Below are 21,668 nucleotides of genomic sequence, written 5' to 3' on the forward strand. Positions count from 1 at the left end.
CTACATCATCCCTGCAACCACATGTTTAACTGCACTCTCTCCCTGTTCCTCAACTCGCTATCACGTGGCACCGGTAACGTACCAGAGATGACCACATGTTTTGTCTTGGCTCTCAGCTTCCAGCCCAGCTCCCGAAATTCCTGTTTTAAATCCCCGTCCCTTCTCTTACCTATGTCGTTGGTACCAATGTGTACCACGACTTGTGACTGTTTCCCCTCCCCCTTAAGAGTCCGGAAGACACGGTCCGAGACGCCACGGACCCTGGCATCCGGTAGGCAACATACCATCCTCGAGTGAAGGGAGCGACAATTTATACTGTATGACAAGAGAGTGCAGTACTCACTTCTCAGGTAGTACAAACTGTTGCGCCCTCTGAAATATGGCATTCTTGCATCCGTCCTAATGCGTAAAAATCAAAAAGCTTCAACAGCACGTCTCTTTATTCAGCAATACTTAAATTATGCGCTCACAGGCAACTAAATATTCAATTATGTAGAAATCCAAGACACATTAGATGGGATGCCAACAGCCAGTTATAAAGTAGAATTCATAAAAGGTTAGACTCGTTTCACTTTTTTTTGATCATTGGCTGAAAAGGCACCAGGAACTGAGGTACACGATGGCTTACGCTCGCAAAAGGCACTAATTCATAAAGGGGAGGGAAGCCCAAACTTAATCCCTGGTTTGTGCTCAGGTAGCTGATTTTAACTGTGGTACCAGGTCCAAAAGGTATCTGGGCTAGGAGGGAAAATGGGAAGGAGTGGTACAAAGGAGGCGGTACCCTCTGATTGTTATCCAATGTTCCTGCTAGATGAGTATATGTATTGTCAGGATTACCTACAAGAACTCAACAGCTAATTGGAACAGCCCAGGTTCACGAAAAATAGGAACATGGGCAAGGTCCTAAAGGGCAAAGAATTTTAAGAGAAAACTAATTTAAAGTGCATCTTTTTAAAAACATATTTCTTTCAGATGCTCTTTACTTTTAAATTAAGTTACACAAGTGCATTGTGGAAAATGCATCACTGTACGCTGAAGTGACACCAAACACTACAAAAGTGTTTTGGCTTCTTGGTGAAAAATCTCCTATAAATCCACAACATTTTTTTAAAGTGGAAAGGCCATTCACAGTGCCATCCTAGATTACCATATAGAACACCACAAGCATATGAACAAATTTATACAGTACAACTATAATAACATGCATTACCGATACATCACTACATGCTAGTCAGACTAATTTCATATGAAGTCTTCTCAAAAGGCACGCACCGTATCATTGGTACTTACATACTCCTCAAAACCCAAACCAACAACGGAGAAGTGTCCAATATGATATGGACAGAATGCTGAAATATACAACAGCAATATTACAGAATAGTGTACTGGCACTCACATTTTATTCATTGCAAGCTGCAAACTACTACACGGTATAATTTCAGAAATTCAGTTTGTAATAAGTTACTCTTCAAAAAAAACCTAAAAAGCAATTAGCACAGTGGGTGAGCAATCTTTCATCAATTGTGACAAGCACAGATCCAGCACATATTGGAAATCTCTCTCCTCTTTGGTGAAATGTGGTTGGCAGTTTTTAGTGGGTGTTCCTTTGAGCGGAATCATGGTGTGCGCGCAATTTGGCAATCTTACACAGCAATGATAGTTAATGTGGCAAACTGAAAACCTATATAGGTACAGCAGGATGCATTGGCACATTGTTGTTACAAGGCAAAAGGCACCTTCCTCTGTGCTAAATGCCAGGCCTGACCAGAGATTTCAACCAGGGCAATGAGTAGCAAAATCTGCCTTCCAAGGAGCTCATTTATCTTGGAGGGAATATTAAAAAGGGGTGAAACACAACTTATAAAAAAAACTTCAACTTTAAAAGTTGACTTTCTCCCCAATTAAGTGCCCAGTAGTTCAGTATTTAGGAGACTCCTCTATTAGTGTCGGGGCTATTAAACATAACTGCACATTTAAAAAGAAAAATGGGTCGATGCACTCGTTAAATTGAAAGTATTAATTGGAAACTAAGCGATTTGGTTTTCTCTCTGGCTGCCTTGTTTCAACTGTGCTCAGCTTAATAAAAAGACACAGCTATAGTTAGGTCCATAATAATGAAAGGCAGATAGCAAACAACAAACGGAGCAACATTCAAAAACATGGCATCCCTTAAAACATCTGGCTATCATCCAAAAGCACTCAACTTAAGAGTATTTGAAACACATAAAAAGTAGCCTCCTCCAATGAAGCATGTTTATTCATCATTTAGCTGGGTCACACAGACTTTTCTGGCTTAGTGCTCCATTCTCAACCTGTGTCAAGTTAGCTGATTTTAATCAAGGCATAGGTAATGGGATATTGTTCTCTGCAACCTCTCTATATAGGAGTGGAAAACATTAGCTGGGATTCTTACTCCTAATTGCTATGCATTGATCCCCACTGGAAATAAATTTGAGAGAGAATGGAGTCAGACTTGCTGTAATTGCCCTGCAGTTAAATCATCCAAAAGACTTGTACATGAATCACCAATTAAAGTCTGATGCCCATGAAACTGCACTCCAGCAAAGGCATGAATTCCCTTTGGCCAGGCAATGAGGAACAGAAGTTAGGCAAGAAAGATAGATAAGCTATTTAGTGCTTACAAGTTATAAGATTTCGATTTTAAGACTTTTGATGGGCTTCAAACCAAAAAATCTCCAATATATGTGCTCGAGGTAACTAACTTAGCAACTGCACTTCATCTCCCAAGGCTGATAGTCAGAAATGCTTTGACAGCAATCTAGCCTGATGTTTGGAAGTTAGGTTATAATGTACTATAGTCCACATTTTGAAGACACCTTGGCAAGTTTGTCAAACAGCCTATTCAATTTTATTGTTGTGATCCCAGCCTCTAAGAGCAGACACATTTTCGCTATACCTTTACTCTTCTTGGGCTTCCCGAGTTTAGTTAAGTACGTACGATCACTATTAAAATGGTTTCGCAACATCTGTGGTGTGAGTCAGTGTTAATGTTCACCTCGATTTACCAACATCTAATAAAATGTTGTCAACATCACCAGTGTAATAGTACCCATGAACAAACTCAGTGCTCAAGTCTAGGATTATGATTACACATCGCAAAAATAACTTCTGCTTAAAACATAGTTCAGGCACTGGGAAACTCTTGTAGAACAGAAATACTTTCCAATGTATATTTTAAAAAATGATTTAGTACAAAGGAAAGCCGATGACATCCCTCCCAAAGTTGCACATTTATACTTTAAATCAACTATCCAATTTCTAAGGTAATGGAAGTACACAAATTACTTAAATGCATCTATACTTTTTGCCTTGACAATTGGTTGGGGTTGTGCTCTGGGATATTACCAACACCAGCATTCAAATGCTGTGGGCAAACATGTGCATGGAAAATCACATCATACTTGACTTGCATCCCAAGACTTCTTAATTACATATAAAAACTCTCGATCAAGAGATACTCACCAAACACAAGAATAAACAGTGTATTTAATGAAACCACCCAGAAGACATGCTCCTGCCAGAAAAATGCAAAGTCGTTAGTTACTCCTAATAAAGCCTTATAAAGTTTGTCGTATTAAACAACACCTTTATCATTACCTGTCACATTTAAACAGCAAAGTGTATTACTGACTTCATACTTACAGGTCTAAAGCATACATAATTTTGTTTTTTTGACAAAGAAAGTCACGTTAATCATTGAATTTCTTCTCCTGACCAGGCTAGCTTCATATAAATTTGATTATATAGAAGCATGAGTATGTCCTAGCTTTATGTCAGCTAACTGTGCTATTTGTGGAAGAATTGTACATTTGCAATCTTGAGGCAGTAAGTCACAGAATGAGGGCAAATTATTTTCAGAATTTGTTATGCATATTTTTGCTAAACTGTCAATGGGTTGACTGCAGCAACAAATATTTCAAATTTCATTCTTCTTTCCCCTTCTTGGGGCATGCAGATAATGATTTTATTAGAAATGTTGGACTAGCCTTTTTTAAACTTACCAGGAATACAAGTGAACCATCCAATCCAAGCATCTATGAAACAAAAAAAGAAATTTGTTTAAACAGCACACATTTAAATCAATACTACTCTTGATTATTGGGAGTATTTTGCTCCTCCCCATCCCAATTATTTTTTTGAATTATCCAGTAATTCAAATTAAGCAATCACATTAACGTGACACACACAACAGAACAATACAAATTAACCAGCAAATAGAAATAAGTAACTTTAGAACTTTAGATCAGCAATGAATGGCATACAATAGAAAAATTACTCAAGTTGCTGAGTGGGTTGCAATATTCCATTTTAAAATGCATTGAGAAGTCCCATATCGTAGCATCTCAAAGGAAATGTGCATTACAAAACAACATAAACTTGATGGACCATTGGTGTCCTTCTGATCCTGTAATGACTCAAAGTGTTGATATTTAAAAGTCTTGGCTATAGGTGGCACTGCTATCAATGATAAACTTCAGTGTTAACAACTTAATCAACTGTTTTAACAATCTAATGTTTTATCTGCATTTGCAGGCTGTTGATCAAATGCCACTATTGATCACCTTAACTCCAGCCAACGTGTTATCAGCCGTGATCAAGATACTGCTAAGTAACATGGGTAATAGGGTTTAATGATAATTTGTTCCCCTGATAATTATGACTCTCCCAGACTTCCTCTCACCACACCATGCTTACTATTTTCTTCCCTGTAAATACATCACACACCTCACAGCAACACACTTGTATTTTCGTTAACATGGCCCCACATGTACATATAATGGCTGCACCTGTTGTTCATGCTGCACTTCAAGTTCATTTTACTTGATCTCCTGTTGCACGAAAACCCAGGCTAATCCATTCTATTGAGCATTCTACTCCACCCACCATCACAGAGCCTCACAATGGGCGCTAGATTTCCTGGAATAGAGATCAATCTTGACTGCCCACACCAGAGCACTGGTAACCAATAACAAGTACATCTATCCATTAATCTTGAATCACATACCCTGAACACCAGCTGAAGATTCAGGCTAGGAACCATCTTCAAGCCTTGAACATCTTTTATCACCAAGACTTACTTTGCAAACAAATGAAAAAGTAGAATACAGCAGCATGAGCTTTGGCCAAATACAAAAAAGGCACCATCATATACGAGGATGCATGCAATCCAAAACATTCTTAAAAGACAGATGCATGAATCACTTCTAAAGGAACTGGCATTGCACTATGATCCAGTGGATGTAAACATAGATGAACTAATAAGAATGGGCCTGCTTGAATCAGTACTCACTAGTTTCTCCAAATAAAATTCTTCTACCTTGGAGGAGAAATTCCAACTGTTCATAAAGAGTCTCTACCCTTCTGCAGATCTGGAAAATGTATACTACAGGTCCACCTTCAGATGCCCATCACTATCAGTAGGAACTGGCAACCTTCCCAGGCCTGAAAAAACAACCCAGGTGCTTCAATGCAATTCATGGATTTCAAACTGATTGGGTTGTCTTCATTGGGTGGCGTGGTCATGGGAAAGATGCATTTTTAAATGAAAATATATTCTTGCCACCCATCCTTATTGCCAAGGCAACGGTTTACTGTTAATTTTATTGCAATTTGTTTTCCAAAATAGCACTACTGAAACTCAACTTTATTTTCAACAAAATAACTTTTCAGCAATTAAAAACTCAAAGTAAACTCTGTGTTCACATACCCGCTCCCATGTAAGCTCTTCTGCAGCTCTATCCCATTCCAGTGCATTCCAGTTCATGTCATCTGAAGAGAAAAATAGCTTCAATTCATTAATTGAACTCGAAGCCAACATATCGAATGTATTTTCATTTGTACAATTAGCTCCTTCTTTACTGATGCATATTTAAGCCACCTGTCAACTGTTTTGCCAAGAGATTTGTCATAATTGAATGAAATGGGGTACATTGTTAAAGGGACGTTGGGGAGAAGTAGGGGCAGAGAAGCTTTTGCAGCTGAGCAGAAGTTGACTCACGTGAAACCAAGACCATCAGCAAGCGCTTCAGAGTACAACAAACTTTCCAATCCTTCCATTTTATGGAAGAATAGAAATAAAACCGTCCAAGTTTGATTGCAAACTTAGAGATTCAAATAGATTGGGGAAAAAAGACTGAAAAAAGTGCTCAACATCATTCCATGTGGACAAGTGCAAGATGATGAGATAGAGTAAATGGACTATGTGGTGGGAATTTCAAGACAAAGGGAGGGAGTGCAGCAAAGGTTTACCAGGCTGATTCCTGGGATGGCAGGTCTGTCATATGAGGAGAGGCTAAGTCGGTTAGGATTATATTCATTGGAGTTTAGAAGGGGGGGGGGTCTCATAGAAACTTATAAAATTCTAACAGGATTAAACATGGTGTAGTCAGAAAGAATATTCCCGATGATGGGGGAGTCCAGAACTAGGGGTCATAGTTTGAGGATAAGGGGTAAACCTTTTCAAACTGAGGCGAGGAGAAATTTCTTCACCGAGAGTGGTGAATCTGTGGAATTCACTCCCACAGAAAATAGTTGAGGCCAGCCATGATCAAAATGAATGGCAGAGCAGGCTCAAAGGGCCAAGTGGCCTATGGCATGTCCCTACTTCTATTTTCTACGTTTCTACGTAACTCCAGGAGACAGGTCTCGATACAGATTGACAGCTTTCAATGGAAATTTGCAGCATAAAAGATCAGAAAATATTAGGACATAAGAGGCAGGAGGAACATAAGGAATGCCCTTGGAAGGACAGTGAACTTGCATGAAGTACTGGTTCATCCCCACTTGCAATTCTGATGTACAGTTTGGGTGCAATGCATGGCCATCCTGGCAGAGGGCAAGATAAAACAGAAGACAACTAAATGGTTATCCAGGATTGGGCACTTGGCATGCCAAAGGAGATACTTGGAGCAAGCACAGGCTTTGAAAATACACCACTGATCATATGAAGCCATGATGTGGAGGTGCCGGCGGTGGACTGGGGCGGGCACAATAAGAAGTCTCACAACACAAGGTTGAGGTCCAACAAGTTTATTTGGAATCACGAGCTTTCGGAGTGCTGCTCCTTCATCACTCATCTGATGAACGAGCAGTGCTCCGAAAGCTTGTGATTCTAAATAAACCTGGTGTTGTGAGACTTCTTACTGTGATCATATGAAGAGATTTAGATGGCTGCTTCTTCTTCTGATCTTTTACTGCTACATTGAAGTATACTTCTTGGACTACTGCCAGAAAAGTTCTGAATCAATGAACTTCATAAAAAAATAAAAAAGCCTCATAAGCCTGCTCAGAACTGATTTATCCATAATACCTTGAGCGCCATTGTTGGCATCAGCACCGTCTTCTACCACAGCATCATCTTCATCATCGTTCTCATCATCCTCATTCTCACCCTCATCTATCCCAACGTTGGCATTCTCCGCTTCTGCAGGAGCACCCCCATCGGCAGCTGCTGGGTTTTCTGCTGCTTGATTGGCTGGCTGAGCAACCTGGGGATTCTCAGCTGCGACATTCGGAGCAGCTGGAGGCTGCAGGGTGAAAAATGCTGATTAATTACTCCAAGTTTAAAAATTAAATATTACCATAAATGTTACAGTTTTGCTGCAAAGACTTTTAGGTCGGACAGGAGTGGGATAAACTAACACTGAAATTCTTAACCTTGCATCTCTGATTAAACTTGGGTATAGACAAAAGTGCAAGTGAAAGCCAGTTGTTATATTCACTGTAGCAACTTTGTTGCTGCGACATTATAGTTATATTGAGAGGGAAAATTAATTTGTCTATTTAACACAATCGGATTAAAGTTATGTGGCTACATAAGTCTATTTAAGTCTACAATCTGTTCTTTTCAAATTAATCTACAAAACAAGTACTAGTCGGCATTACAACAAGCAGTGCCACAAAGTAGCATACAAATTTTTAGAAGTCTTGCCCATTCAAGTCATCAAGTTAATTGGCATAAAATAAATCAGAAAACAAATGAGTCTTATGTTTTAAATCCCTTAACTATTTAATACGGCCAACAGAAGGATAGCAACAATACTGTGCAAATATTATTTGGGGGGGGGGGGGGGGGGGGGGGGAGCACATGGAATCTAAATACTGAATCACACTGTTAATCTTCTTATTACAGTAAAGAATGAAGGGGTCATTTCTACAGTCCTCACCTCATTCTGTTGTCCAACTCCATTGGGTGGTTGGGCCTGATTTTGTTCTAGCCACTGTGGAGCACCGCCATGCACGATCTGTTCTCGTAACCAGACGAGGCTAATGAACGCACACAGTGTGCATGTTACAACAAAACAGCCTTGCAAAGAGTCTGCCAGCAGATTCTCCCTGGAAATAAATAAATATAGGACAAAAAGTATAAATATTCAGAATCAGCTCTACAGTTAAAATGACTTGAAATTCTAAAGAATGATGTACACGAGTAAATCTGTGTACAATATGTGGCTCACACAAGTGATGCTACATTTTATGATTCATAAAAATTGCAGTTCCACATCTGAACTGAGGGGGTCTTTCCCTCGTTAGTAAACGTATAGAAACACATAAACCAGTTCAGACAAAGCTCATTTTGGTGAAAATCAGTTTCAGAAGCCAGAAAACTTGTCAGTTACAGCTCTGAAAACTATCGTTGTTAACTTGAACGACACTTCAGAACTTAAGACCAGTTAGACTTACTATATGCAATAATAGTAATTACTAATGTTCAGCCAAACAAACAACAATCTAATCCATGATTTCACAAGACCAACTTGCCATGCCTGGCAGAAAATGAATTATTATAATTGAATGGGGTGTGCAGGATTGACGGGATAAAAGGAAAAAAGTTTCAGACTAAGATTTAATGGTGTTTAAAAATAACAAATACTGCTACATGATACTAATAGCTGAACAACTGCAGTAGCATTTTAAACAAGTCAGCAACGTAGATGAATTTTTCATTCCCGTTGCAGAATAATGGCCAATAGCATGGCATAAACATACAGCAAAGGATGGGGCAAAACCTGTTAAAGCTATTGGCATGCACCTCCAGTGCAGATTAGAAATTCATTAGAATGGACAGGGACCCATGTTGGGTCGGTGGATATCAGAACCAGAGAGGATTCTACGTTGAAGTATACAAGACAATTCTTTCAAAGGATGTGCATCACAATAGTAATCCTGGCAGTGACTTACAGCCAGGTTCACATAGTTGAGAAATACCATATATGATCACATTGATCAGCTCCCTGGCCAGAACAGAACTGTAATACTTCCCTTGTGGCAAGACAGTTCCTTGCTTACTGACCCTTCATTTCACAGGTATGCTTCACTTTTACAATTAACATACCTAGTCTTAGGAAGAGATATGAACATACAAACAAGGAGCGGGCCATTCAGCCCCTCGAGCCTATCCTGCCATTTAATAAGATCATGGCTGAACTGACAGTAACCTCAAATCTGCATCCCACATACCCCTGGTGACCTATCACCCCGCTGCTTACCAACAATCTATCCATCTCTACCTTAAAAACATTCAAAGACTCTGATTCCATCTTTTCAGGAAGAGAGTTCCAAAGACTCATGATCCTCAGAGAAAGAAATTTGCTTCAGTTTTAAATGGGTGACCTTTATTTTTAAAGTGACCTCGAGGTCTAGATTCTCATACAAGAGGAAACATCCTCTCCACATCCACCCTTTAAGACCCCTCAAAATCTTCTATGTTTCAATCAAGTCACCTCTTACTCTTCTGAACCCCAGCAGATACAAGCAAAGCATATCCAACCTCTGCTCATAAGACAACCCACCCATTCTGCATACTATTCTGGTAAACCTTTTCTGAACTGCTTTGGACACATTTACGTCCTTCCTTAAATATGATGACCAGTATTGTACACAGTACTCCAAATGTGGTCTCACTAGTGCCCTGTGCAACTGAGGCATAACCTCCCTGTTTAATTCCTCTCACAATAAATAACATTCAATTAGCTTTCCCAATTACTTGTTGTACCTGCATACTAGTTTTTTGCAATTCATCTGCTATGACACCCAGATCCCCTTGTACTTCAGAGCTCTGCAAACTCTCACTATTTAGATAATATGCTTCTGTTTTCATTCTTCCTGTCAAAATGGACAATTTCATGCTTTCCTATATTATTCTCCATTTGCTAGATCTTTGCTCATTTACTCTGTAGCTTCTTCAAAACTTACTTTTGTACCTATCTTTCTATCAGCAAATTACTTTGAGGCCCCAGCACTGATCCCTGTGGCACACTATTCATTGTATCTTGCCAACCTGAAAAAGACCCATTTACGTCTACTCTCTGCTTCCTGTTAGGCAGCCAATCCTCAGACCATAAGCTTTTGTTTTCCGCAAATACGATCAGGAGTTTATAGCAACTTTTTTTTTACAAACAGTAGAGGATTAATTTGTTCTTTATCAACCAGCACCATCAAAAGAGATTAAGCATTTAATTATTTTGTTGGTGCATTTGGGAATTTTCTATATGCAAGTCAGTTGCTGTGCTACCTAACACCTCAAATAATTAAACTTCAAAAGCCGTGAAGCATTTTGCGACATCCTAATGTGAAAATAAATGCAAGTTTATTAACTGAGGGAGCGATTTTCCAGCCTCACCGTGCCTGGCGCAGATCATGCCGATCCTGGAAAATAGCATGCAGGCCCAAAAACGGATTTTGTGCCCAATGCCAAATGGTTTGCAATTGCCCCTTTCTAATGGCACAAACTGGATCATGCCCAAAAAGGGCATGAGTCAAATTAGCATATTTAAAGTAGCCTTTAATGCTACTAAAATAAAGGGTCAGCCATTTGTATCACAGCTTAGTATGGCTCCTGTTCTGCCCAAGACCGCAAGGAACTACAAAAGGTCGTAAATGTAGCCCAATCCATCATGTAAACCAGCCTCCCATCCATTGACTTTGTCTATGCTTCCCGTTGCCTTGGCAAAGTAGCCAGCATAATTAAGGACCCCACGCACCCCGGACACTCTCTCTTCCACCTTCTTCCTTCGGAAAAAAGATACAAATGTCTGAGGTTACGAACCAACCGACTCAAGAACAGCTTCTTCCCTGCTGCTGTCAGACTTTTGAATGGACTTTCCTTGCATTAAGTTGATCTTTCTCTACACCATAGCTATGACTAACACTACATTCTGCACTCTCTCGTTTCCTTCTCTATGAATGGTATGCTTTGTCTGTATAGCATGCAAGTAACAATACTTTTCACTGTATGTTAATACATGTGACAATAAGAAATCAAATCAAATTTAAAACGGAGGCAAATTTCTTCTGACCCTTGGTGAGACCGACAAGAATCACTACTGGTCTCCACAAGCGGAGACCAGGCTTGATGGTCACGCTGGAGGTCACTGAAGCCCCCAGGTGGTCAAAGGCACAGTTGTGCAGTCCCAACTGGCACTGCCAGTGCATCAAAGGCAGTGCCAAGGGAATGGGGACCAGCATTTGTACAAGAAAAAAAGTCTGAGTAAATCTATACTAAGTGCCCTTAAATGTATAGAATGATTTTTCCAATTCAGGAAGTATATAAATATGGAACAGAAAGATCAGTTTATGCCACCTGCAATCCAAATATTTAATAATATTCAAAAATTGCATCAGTTCATGAATAGAGACCAGTAACATTTAAACTAAAGCAAAATACCACAGGAACCTGAAATGAAAACAGCAAGTGCTGGAAAAGCTCAGATCTGGCAGCATCTGTGGATAGAGGAACAGAGTTAACGTTAAGTCCAATATGACTTATTTAGAGAGTCATATTGAACTCGAAACACTAACTCTGTTTCTCTCTTCACAGATGCAGTCAGAACCGAGTACTCCAGCACTTTGCTTTTATTCTGTAACATTCAATGCTGCAATATATTGAGTAGCATATGTTCTCTAAACCATCCCATTGGATTAAATTACTACTTTAAAAATAAACATGATACATAAACTTACGTGGATAACATATCTAGTGGCAGTGTCAACAGTGAGCTCACAGAGCCAGTAAACAAGCATTTGTAGATACGGCCTAAATAGGGGATAAAGGGAAGAGTGAAAAGTCACTTCAGTTACACATTGTGGCTGTCCTTTTCAAGAGAATCTCAATACATTTTGTCACATAAAAGAGCAAGCACTGTGCACTATACCACTCATCACCTTGCATTGCTATCAAAATGGTGCTTATATGATCTTCGCGTATTTTCCTAATCAATCACAGAATGTTACTCAATTCTTTTTTTTCTACAATTTAAATACAATTGGCAACAGGCAAAAATATTTAATGAAGGAACAGAGACAATGCAAATAAATACTGCACCATCTGCTAGCACAAGCCAGACCAAACTGTTGGGAAAATTTATCTTGAATATATATACATTAACATTTTCCTTTCGATTTTTTTAAAAGTCTATAATTTGCCAAGCATGGAGAGAGAGGGAGGGGAAGGGAGAGGAGTAAGAGGGAGAGCTCCGTTCTAAAGACTTTTGACATTGACCGAAAAATGTTAAATATACCCTTTTCAGGTCAAAGTACAGGTGCAGGGTAAAACTGTTATTTTCCAGTCGTTCACACAATCCAAGCAAAATTGACATTAGCTACTAGCTTATGGCAGTTCTTAGGCTGGTCCCAATCAATTTAGACAACCAAATGTATTTTGCATCAGACTCATCGAGCAGAAGTGGCTTACTGCCCATTTATGTTAGCTGGATTTAAACTTGCATTTCGGAACAGCATAAAGGGTGTGTTGAATCCACTGCATTGCTCAAAATACAACATTCAAAATACAAAATACAGCATCATAGTGATGTGATTCTGGTCCCTCCATACACTGATGCTATGATCGCTTGTCAATAATAAGGACATGGGAAGTAGGCAGAATATTTTTTAAATGCTAATTGTTTCCACAAAATAGGAGCTATAGCAGAAATTAAATAAACCCTTCTTTGAAATAAAAAGGACAAATGTGCTAGCCTTGTCATACAGATTGTTAACAATCAAAGGGATTAGGCCAAGACAAAAGAGGGAAAGAATTTTGCAATACTCAAAAGTTTGAATACTTATGACGACTTGCTTTACTTAACGGAGAGGGTAGAGTCTGCAAGTCAGCCACTTCTTCAGATATGGAAATCTCAACATTGCCTTCAATTACAAAATGTCACATTGACTTCTATGGGGTTCAAGGCTCAGAGCAAAGGCTGAAGAACTATTAAAAAGGGATGGCAAAACACTTGCAAAAGACATTCAACCAATTATGAATAAAGAATACACATTGGCATGTTGCCTACTTGCAACATTATTCAATAGGATTATAATTTCTATTTTTAAAGAAGAAATTTGGGGAACAAATTTCCTTGTTTTGATAAACTCTAAATATTCAAATCTTAGCTTTATCAAATAACTGGCACAGGCACGATTAGTCAAAAAGCATTCAGTGCTGTATCATTCTATGATTTTATTTGCCTCTATAACTTATAATTGGTCTAATTTAACTTCAATCAGAATGAGAAACACTGAGGTTGTAAGTTCCAAGTATGAACATAATTGAAATCTTTTGAGAAAACGTAGGAAACATAACTGGTCCAAAACTGCTCAAAAGTAAAATAAACTAACAAAATTCCACCATATTTCCACTAATAGATCTCAGTAATGATTTGGAACTAGATTAATTAAATATTACAAAATGAAGTGTAATGCTTACATGCTGTGAGAGGTACAACTCCCAACCATGCAAAGGCCACCAACGTGTAATGGAACCAGTATCTTATTGCTGTACCAATACTTGTAACCAATCCTGCAAAAATATCCTGAATTGGAAGTCTAGATGGCATATCTGGAGAATAAACTGAAAAAAGAAACAAGTTTAATTTAAACACAAATTTGCATTGATACAAAACCAGTTTTAAAAGATCATTGCCTTGAACTAATATGTTCCCATAAGACATTTTTGTATATAAAGTGTACATTGTAAAACATTCAGCATGGCGACATATTGGAAATTCACTTCTACGTTTTCAAACAAATGTTGCAAAAGAATGAGTTCCATTAAAAAAAAAATTTTCTAAAGCTCTAAGACTTCTGTAAATAATGGGCATTTGTAAAACATTATAATCCCTGACTTAGATATCTATTCAAATGAACAGCTAGCCCTTGCACAATGGGTCAAATGCTCTGCTGTTCCATAATTTCTACGATTAGAATTAGAATCCCTTCAGTGCTGGAGGCCATTCGGCCCATTGTATTTGCAGACTCACTGAGGGAGTATCTTACCCAGGTCCTCTCCCCCTGCCCTATCCCTGTAACCCCACACATTTACCATGGCTAATCCACCTGACCTACACATCTTTGGACTGTGGGAGGAAACTGGAGCACCTGGGAAGAAACCTATGCAAGGACAGGGAGAATGTGCAAACGCCACACAGTCACCTGAGGCCAGAATTAAACCCGGGTCCCTGGTGCTGAGAGGCAGCGGTGATAACCATTGTGTCACCGTGCCGTCCTATCTAAGATTCTAGAAGACTTTTCAGACAGCAATCCAGAAAGTAAAATATACTGATGATCTTTCATTTTTTACAAATTGTCCAGCAAGCAAAATGATGATTGGGAGATGCACATTAAAAGTGGAAATATGAAACATATTTAAAGACCACTTTCTATTGATATTGCACAAAAATAAAACGAGCTCTCCAGGGCCAGAGAAGTTGTTCACCAATAGCAATGCATTAGTACGCTGTTAAAAACCAGTTACATCTCATTAACAAGGTGTAACATTTTGGGGAATTTTAATAGGTATACTACAACTTGAAAGGGGACATGTTCACCAGTTCGGTGATTTCTAAAGTACACTGCGGGGACTTCAACAGCATACTAATGGAGGAGCAGGGAGGGATTCACTTGCAGCAACTTCAGAATTTCTGCGCTTAAACTCAGCATGTGCACACACCTGCTGTTTCACAGGGTAATGACAATGAACACTGACAGTTTTGCCTGCCTGCCTCATTGCCAGTGAGAGATCTCAAGAAACTAGAGAACCTCTGGCTTTGTGATTCTAGATTAATTTTAAATTTTAGAATGTTGATTATGTACATTTAAAGATAGTCATCTTGATTCGTCCGAACAATGTTTAAATGTACATTATCAACATTCTAGAATTTAAAATTAATCTAGAACTACAAAGACAGAGGTTTTCTAGTTTCTTGAGATCTCTCCCTGGCAATGGGGCAGACAGGCCTCCTCTCTACCTGGTCTATTTTTTGATATGCTTATTCTATAAAGCATTAAGCAAATTTTAAAATAATCAACAACAGTACAATATAAAATTGAAGCAGCCAATGTTAAATGGGTCAGATTGTAGTGTACAAGTGTTACTCAGCAATTCGTCCACCTAAAAAACCCAATTCTTTTTCCGAACTAAAAAGGTGAAATGTGCACCATCAATGATAAAATGTATACTTGCTCAGCTTAGACATTCAGAAATAAATCTGACTGCCACCTTTTAAAATAAAAATGGTTCACCAATTCCAAATGGTTAAAATTCACGTCCAATGAATGCAACAATATTGATTTTCACTGTCCTAACTACTGACAGAAAAACACTAGCTTTGGCTGGAGAAAGACAAGCTCGTTTCTCATCATAGCCAAACCCACATAAGGCAAACTAAGGATCTTGGGCTTGGTAAAGAAAGTCAAATGCTAGAACTTATTTGCACTGAAAGATTGTTGTGATGTCAAAATGGAAGTCCTATTTTTTCAGCTTAAATGTTATAAAGCAGGAAAGTGCGACCTGAACATCACTGATATTTCAAAGCAGTTAAAATTAAAGTAGCATTGAACACGACTGCAAATAATCTAGAAGTCAACAGATCATCAAAGCCTCAGGGACCACCTCAGTCAGACGAGTTAACAGATAAAGCTCCTCAAAGTCACATTATCTTATCCTGCCTCTAGATGGAGGAATTGAACAATATTGAAGTAATTTCTACAGTTTAAAACTTCAGAATTACCATACTACACAGTAGCACAAAATTTGATTTGTCAAATGAATACTGGATCATTTAAGTCAATATGCCTGAAGATGTAATAATGTTTATAAATACCTGTTCTTAGCTTAATTTGTTAAACAAAAAGCCCAATTTGCCTGCTTGGGTGATGTAAAAGACCCTATGGCACAATTTCAGCAGAACAGGGGCATTAAACCTGATGTTCTGGCTAATGTTTATTCCTCAATCAGAATCACAAAAACAGATCAATCGGTCATTATCAGATTTCAAGGGGAGTTTGTAGAGAACAAATTAGTTGCCACATTTCTTGCATTTCAATAGTGATTACACTTGAAAAGTAGCTCATTGCTGTAAAGTGCTTTAACATGCCCTATGTGACATGTCCTATATAAAGACAAGTTTTTCTTTTCCCCTTTCCCAACATTGCCACTCCACTCTAGGACTAATCACTGAATGTTAATAGAGTTTCGCAGACAGAAATCAACTTGCTCTCTTATTGCCCATGTATGCTTTGTGTGGAAAGAGGTAGCCCTTTTCTTATTCTTGGTGCGTATATTCCAATAAAATAATTCAGCATTAAGCTTTTGAGTGTTATAACAAAGAGGGTTATTTATTCCCGCATGCTTACCCTGAATCAAAGCACTGTCATCCACCCAATCTCACCCATCGGCACACACAAATACAGATCAGTTATCTCAGTCTCTAATTTATGATTTCCACTCTCCGAGGTGCCAGGCCTGTGGTTGTCCGGCTGGTTTTTATGATTTGAAATGAGGGTCTGGTAAAGTGAAGGTTTCATGGTTGCTGTGGTCAACTATCTAGGGAAGTTGGTTCTCAGGTGAACTTTGAAGCAAGCAGGTCAAGTGCTTCGGCTGCTTGATGAATTGCAGCCAGTTTCAGAGTCTGGTTCTCAGACTGGCTGATGACTGGTGGTTCTGATGGATCTGCTGGGTCCTGGGGTAATGAAGGTGCAGTCCCCAAAACCAGCTTTGATCGCATGACCACTAGGTCAACACATCTGGGGCCCAACCAGTCTAGTCTGAATGGGGTAGGCCATGGGAAGTTGATAGTGGCCATTGAGTTTCAATCTTCCCTTTTATCCATGGAGACAGGCAGCCTGAAAACTCCATAGTCTTTAGGAGGATGCTCAACCTTAAACAATGAGAGATGTGAATTCCACAAAGGGTTGTGAGGTACCCTCACCTATGCCCATATTTAATTCGGTGTTCATTGGAGATTTTATACCATTGGTCATCTAAATGCTAAAAATTACATGATTTGCAGCAGCCATCTTATCAGATCATTTGTCCAATTTTTAAAAAACATGAACTGAAAGTTCCTACCTGTATTGGGCATGATGAGAATTAATTCAACCCCCTCCATTTTACAATTGAAAATGCCCCTCCAGACACGAGTCAAGTTTTGAAACTTGAATCTACAATCTAACTGCAGTCACGATATATTTCTACAGCTCACGTGAACACAGTAACATAGTTTCACAGTCAGCATTTATCAAAATCCTGGTGGCAAAATTGCCCACAATTCAGTTGCACAAACATTGCACATGCCCATTATATTTTCTGGAAAAGTGGTGACAACACTGTACAATAAGCCCCATTTACAAAGTGATAGCTCAAGCTGCTTTGCAACAATATCCATTTCATTTTTTTTGACACGACAGGGCAGGCACAAAGTTCATACTTGCATAAAAACAACTGGCAGATTGTCCTATAACATACTCCCTGGCACTCTGGAGCCTGGAACAGTTATAATGTTTAGTTGCTAACTCAGCTCATCCCTTGAAGGCCAATTCACTAAACGGACGATTGTAGGGAATTACAACAGTTTGTAAACTGCTGAAATAACAACAATCAACATGAAACCTGAAATTTGTTTCAGGGTCAAGTTCAAAAATAACTGACCTCTCTTTAGGATCCTAGTACATCTTTTAACAGATTCCAAGTAACACATATGTCACACCGAACCTACCCTTCAGTTAATGCTCAAGAATATATTTATAATTCACAAACCTATATTTGTTCCATTTGCTTTGTTTCTGCATTAACCTAAGAATTAACTATTCCTCCCTGCTTACTGTAATTTCAACAATGTCCTACCATTTCAAATACCACCGTGTTACCTTCAGTCCAATACAGCACACTGTCAAACTAACAGTTTACAAGGCCTTGGACATGACAAGCTTATAATAGCTGATCTCAGATCATTATTCAATTCTTAAGTTTAAAAAAATCAGATTTAAATTTGCCCAGATTTTCATTAAGGGAAGTTATAAAAGAAAATTAATCTCAAAATAACTTTCTTCAACCAATGAGTGCATAAACAGTCTACAAATTCAACATTCAAGCTTTGTAAAGATGGCAACTCACTAAGTTAATTAAACCCTGAAATCTATCTAAAGTAAATCAAATTTAACACATTTTAACTAAAAATAGACACAAGTGCCTTTATTGCATGAAATGCATGGAGGCAGCCATTAAATTTAAACAGATTTTAATATAGTGGAATACCTTGAAAGTGTAAATAATCTGAAGCTTGGATTGATGGGATTACATTATACAACAAGATCACATCATTTTCACCCATGAGCAAATAACTTTGCTGCTTTGTAAGTGGCAAACATACAACATGATAATTAATAAAACACATGAGTTTTGCCTTCAGGAATAAATTATTGGCAAATATGCCAGCAAGGGCCTGACAAAGATCACAATCTAACAACCTATTCCATTGCTAGATTAACGCCCATGAAACTGGCACTACCAGATCAACTGTCAGGTGACTAACTGCATCAAATTTAATAGCCTCTTGAGCTGTTTCGGGGAAACACAAGCCCATTTCATTCTGAACATTGCGGAACTTAAATGGTAAAAGGAGAGTTCTGACAGGTGATGTGCATTTTAGATCGAGGCACACTATAGCTTTAAATGCCGATTGAACCTTACACTAGCATATACATCAAGTTCACTCAGCACTCAGCAGAGCGACATAATGTATAGCTATGAAAATAGAACTACTTATTACAATTGCTACAACCAGGATAGAAGGAGTACACAGTTTATCTAGCCCCACTACTCCGCAGGTTGTACCATTAGTTTAAAAGATTAATTCAGCCACCAAAATAGCCAATCATTTACCTCAGCTACTGTTCGACTTAAGAGAATGAGAGAGAAAACTTTAACCAGGCTACTTTCAATAAACTCAATGTTGATTTATTATGAAACAAAACATTTTTAAAAATGTGTTGCAAGAACTAGTTAACACACAATTGTACTCAAAGTATAAATTTCAGTCACTTTTAAAAATACCCCAACATGCGCATGTATACTTGCAAACAAACAGGCAGGGTCTCTGCAGAGATGAGCTTTGGTGGATAGAATTTACAAAATAAAGGATAAAGTTCACAGGGTTTAGAAACTGTTGATCTGGAGCTCCCTCATGCACTGGTCCCAGTAATGTCTGGAGGTTCTCAGCAACGAAGTTTCAGGATGGAGGAGAATCTGGAGCTGGATCAATTCTTCTTGCCTCTGCTTTGCAGGTTTCCAAATTCAGACAAATTATACTCTTCAGCACGTCCATTACAACTCTCACCAATTTTTACAGATGCACCATAGAAAGCGGAAGTATCACAGCTTGGTGTGGCTCCAGCTCTAACCAAGACCGCAAGAAACTACAAAGGGTTGTGAACATGGCCCAGTCCATCACGCAAATCAGCTTCCACTGATTTCACTGACTCCGTCTACACTTCCCGCTACCTCGGAAAATAAGCCAGCATAATCAAGGTCTCCACATACCCCAGACATATTCTCTTCCACCAGCAAAAAGATACAAAAGTCTGAGATCACATACCAACTGACTCAAGAACAGCTTCTTTCCTGCTGCCATCAGACTTTTGAACAGTATGTTTTGTCTGTATACCATGCAAGAAACAATACTTTTCACTGTATACCAGTACATGTGACAATAATGAATCAAATCGGGTGAGGATTCCTTGGCTGCAGCTTGATAACCACACAGATTTTCAGGCAAGGCGTGAGTTGGGGCAGCCTTCCTTCTCAGATTATTCACCAAAAAAGTGAATTTAAATTCAACAGATCCAAAACTTAAAGCTTGTCTCCATCATGTGATTTCCAAAAAATCACTGGCCTTTGCTTTTACCGGTTTTTCCCCATCAATTGGTGATTACAGTTCAAAACAAATAGCTCTTCCTGCTCAAGTACCAAGCTGGTCAGGCGATTTCTTGGCAAGGGCATTGTTGCGCTCAGTCCAAAGGTAAACTTGTGACCTTTTCGTAAATACGAGCCCAAGTGTCCAAATAATGCAATGCTCATCCAAATTTTAAAAGAAAAAATACAGTTCGTGAAGATATGGTTGCTCCAACATAATTCTGATGAAATTCAAGAACTATTCAAGTTTTTTTCAACCATTCAAAAACAAGCACACTTGCTGTGCAATGTGGAAGGGCAGGTTGAGAAAGTGGTTAATAAAGCACATGGGATCCTGGGTTTCCTAAGTGGAGGTATACAGTACCAAAGCAAGAAAGTTATGCTGTGGCCTCAACTGGAGTAGTGTACCCAACTAGAGTAATGTATCCAATTACAGGTGGCACAGAGGCTGTGTGGTTAGCACTGCTACCTGACAGCACCAGGGACCCAGGTTGGATTCCTGGCTTGGTCACTGTCTGTGCAGAGTCTTTATGTTCTCCCCGTGTCTGTGTGGGTTTCCTCCGGGTGCTGCAGTTTCCTCCCACAGTACTAAAGACGTGCTGGTTAGGTGCATTGGCCATGCTAAATTCTCCCTCAGTGGACCCGAACAGGCGCCGGAGTTTGGCAACTAGAGGATTTTCACAGTAACTTCATTGCAGTGTTAATATAAGCCTACTTGTGACACTAATAAATAAACAAACTTTAAAAACTTGTTAAAAAATTCTGGACACCATATTTTGGAAGGGATGTGAAGGCATTAGAAAAGGTGTAGAACAGATGCATGAGAATAGTTCCACAAATGAGGGACTTCAGTTACACAATACATTGAAGAAGCTGGGTCTGAGAAGATTTTAGAGGTGTTCAAACATATGAGGGACTGTGGACAAGAATACAGAAGGAGAAACTGCGCTTGTTGGTGAAAGAGTTCTAAGACCAGAGGACACCTATTTAAGGTGAAAAGCATGAGGACAAAGGCCGACCTGAAGATTTTTTTTCATGTAGCATGTGGATGGGATCTGGGCGGTACCGCCGAACAGTACGTTGGAGGTAGAGTCAATTGTAGGTTTTCTTAGGAAATTGGGTAATTATCTGAGGAGAAAAAAATTGCAGGTGACAGGGGATGGGCATAAGTGGGACTAGCTGAGTTGCGCTTGTGGAGAACCAGCATTGACAGAGGAGGCTGAACAGGCTCTGAGGTGTAATTGTTCTATGATGCTATACATCACATGGCAAAGTGACACCAAAACATCACAGCAGGGGTTCAGAATATGGATGAACAAAATCACAGACTGTGGTACAGTAGGATTTTGGAATGCATTCATAACAGAACAAACAACAATTGATTTAAAATGCGGCTTCGACTTGGGATATAACTATAGTTATCGAATTATAAACGGACTGCTTATGGAGATATGCCTAGAGT

General features: G+C 39.0%; 1 protein-coding gene across 2 annotated transcripts in view; it reads right to left on the bottom strand.

Moving 5' to 3' along the window:
* marchf6 (membrane-associated ring finger (C3HC4) 6) overlaps positions 1-21,668 on the bottom strand; it is a 93,846-nt gene that overhangs the window by 32,312 nt on the left and 39,866 nt on the right. Inside the window, exons 4-11 of one of the 2 annotated variants that reach the window (XM_078242231.1) lie at positions 13,724-13,867; positions 11,983-12,055; positions 8,187-8,355; positions 7,331-7,547; positions 5,729-5,790; positions 4,023-4,055; positions 3,484-3,535; positions 1,291-1,349 (exon numbers count right to left, since the gene is read on the bottom strand). In XM_078242231.1, coding sequence (XP_078098357.1) covers positions 1,291-1,349; positions 3,484-3,535; positions 4,023-4,055; positions 5,729-5,790; positions 7,331-7,547; positions 8,187-8,355; positions 11,983-12,055; positions 13,724-13,867 — 809 coding nt within the window. Of the gene's footprint in view, positions 1-1,272; positions 1,350-3,483; positions 3,536-4,022; positions 4,056-5,728; positions 5,791-7,330; positions 7,548-8,186; positions 8,356-11,982; positions 12,056-13,723; positions 13,868-21,668 lie in introns of both variants that reach the window. The other variant, XM_078242223.1, reaches the window with a different exon arrangement.

Source organism: Mustelus asterias, chromosome 2, assembly GCF_964213995.1.
Source record: "Mustelus asterias chromosome 2, sMusAst1.hap1.1, whole genome shotgun sequence".
NCBI classification, from domain to species: Eukaryota; Metazoa; Chordata; class Chondrichthyes; order Carcharhiniformes; family Triakidae; genus Mustelus; species Mustelus asterias.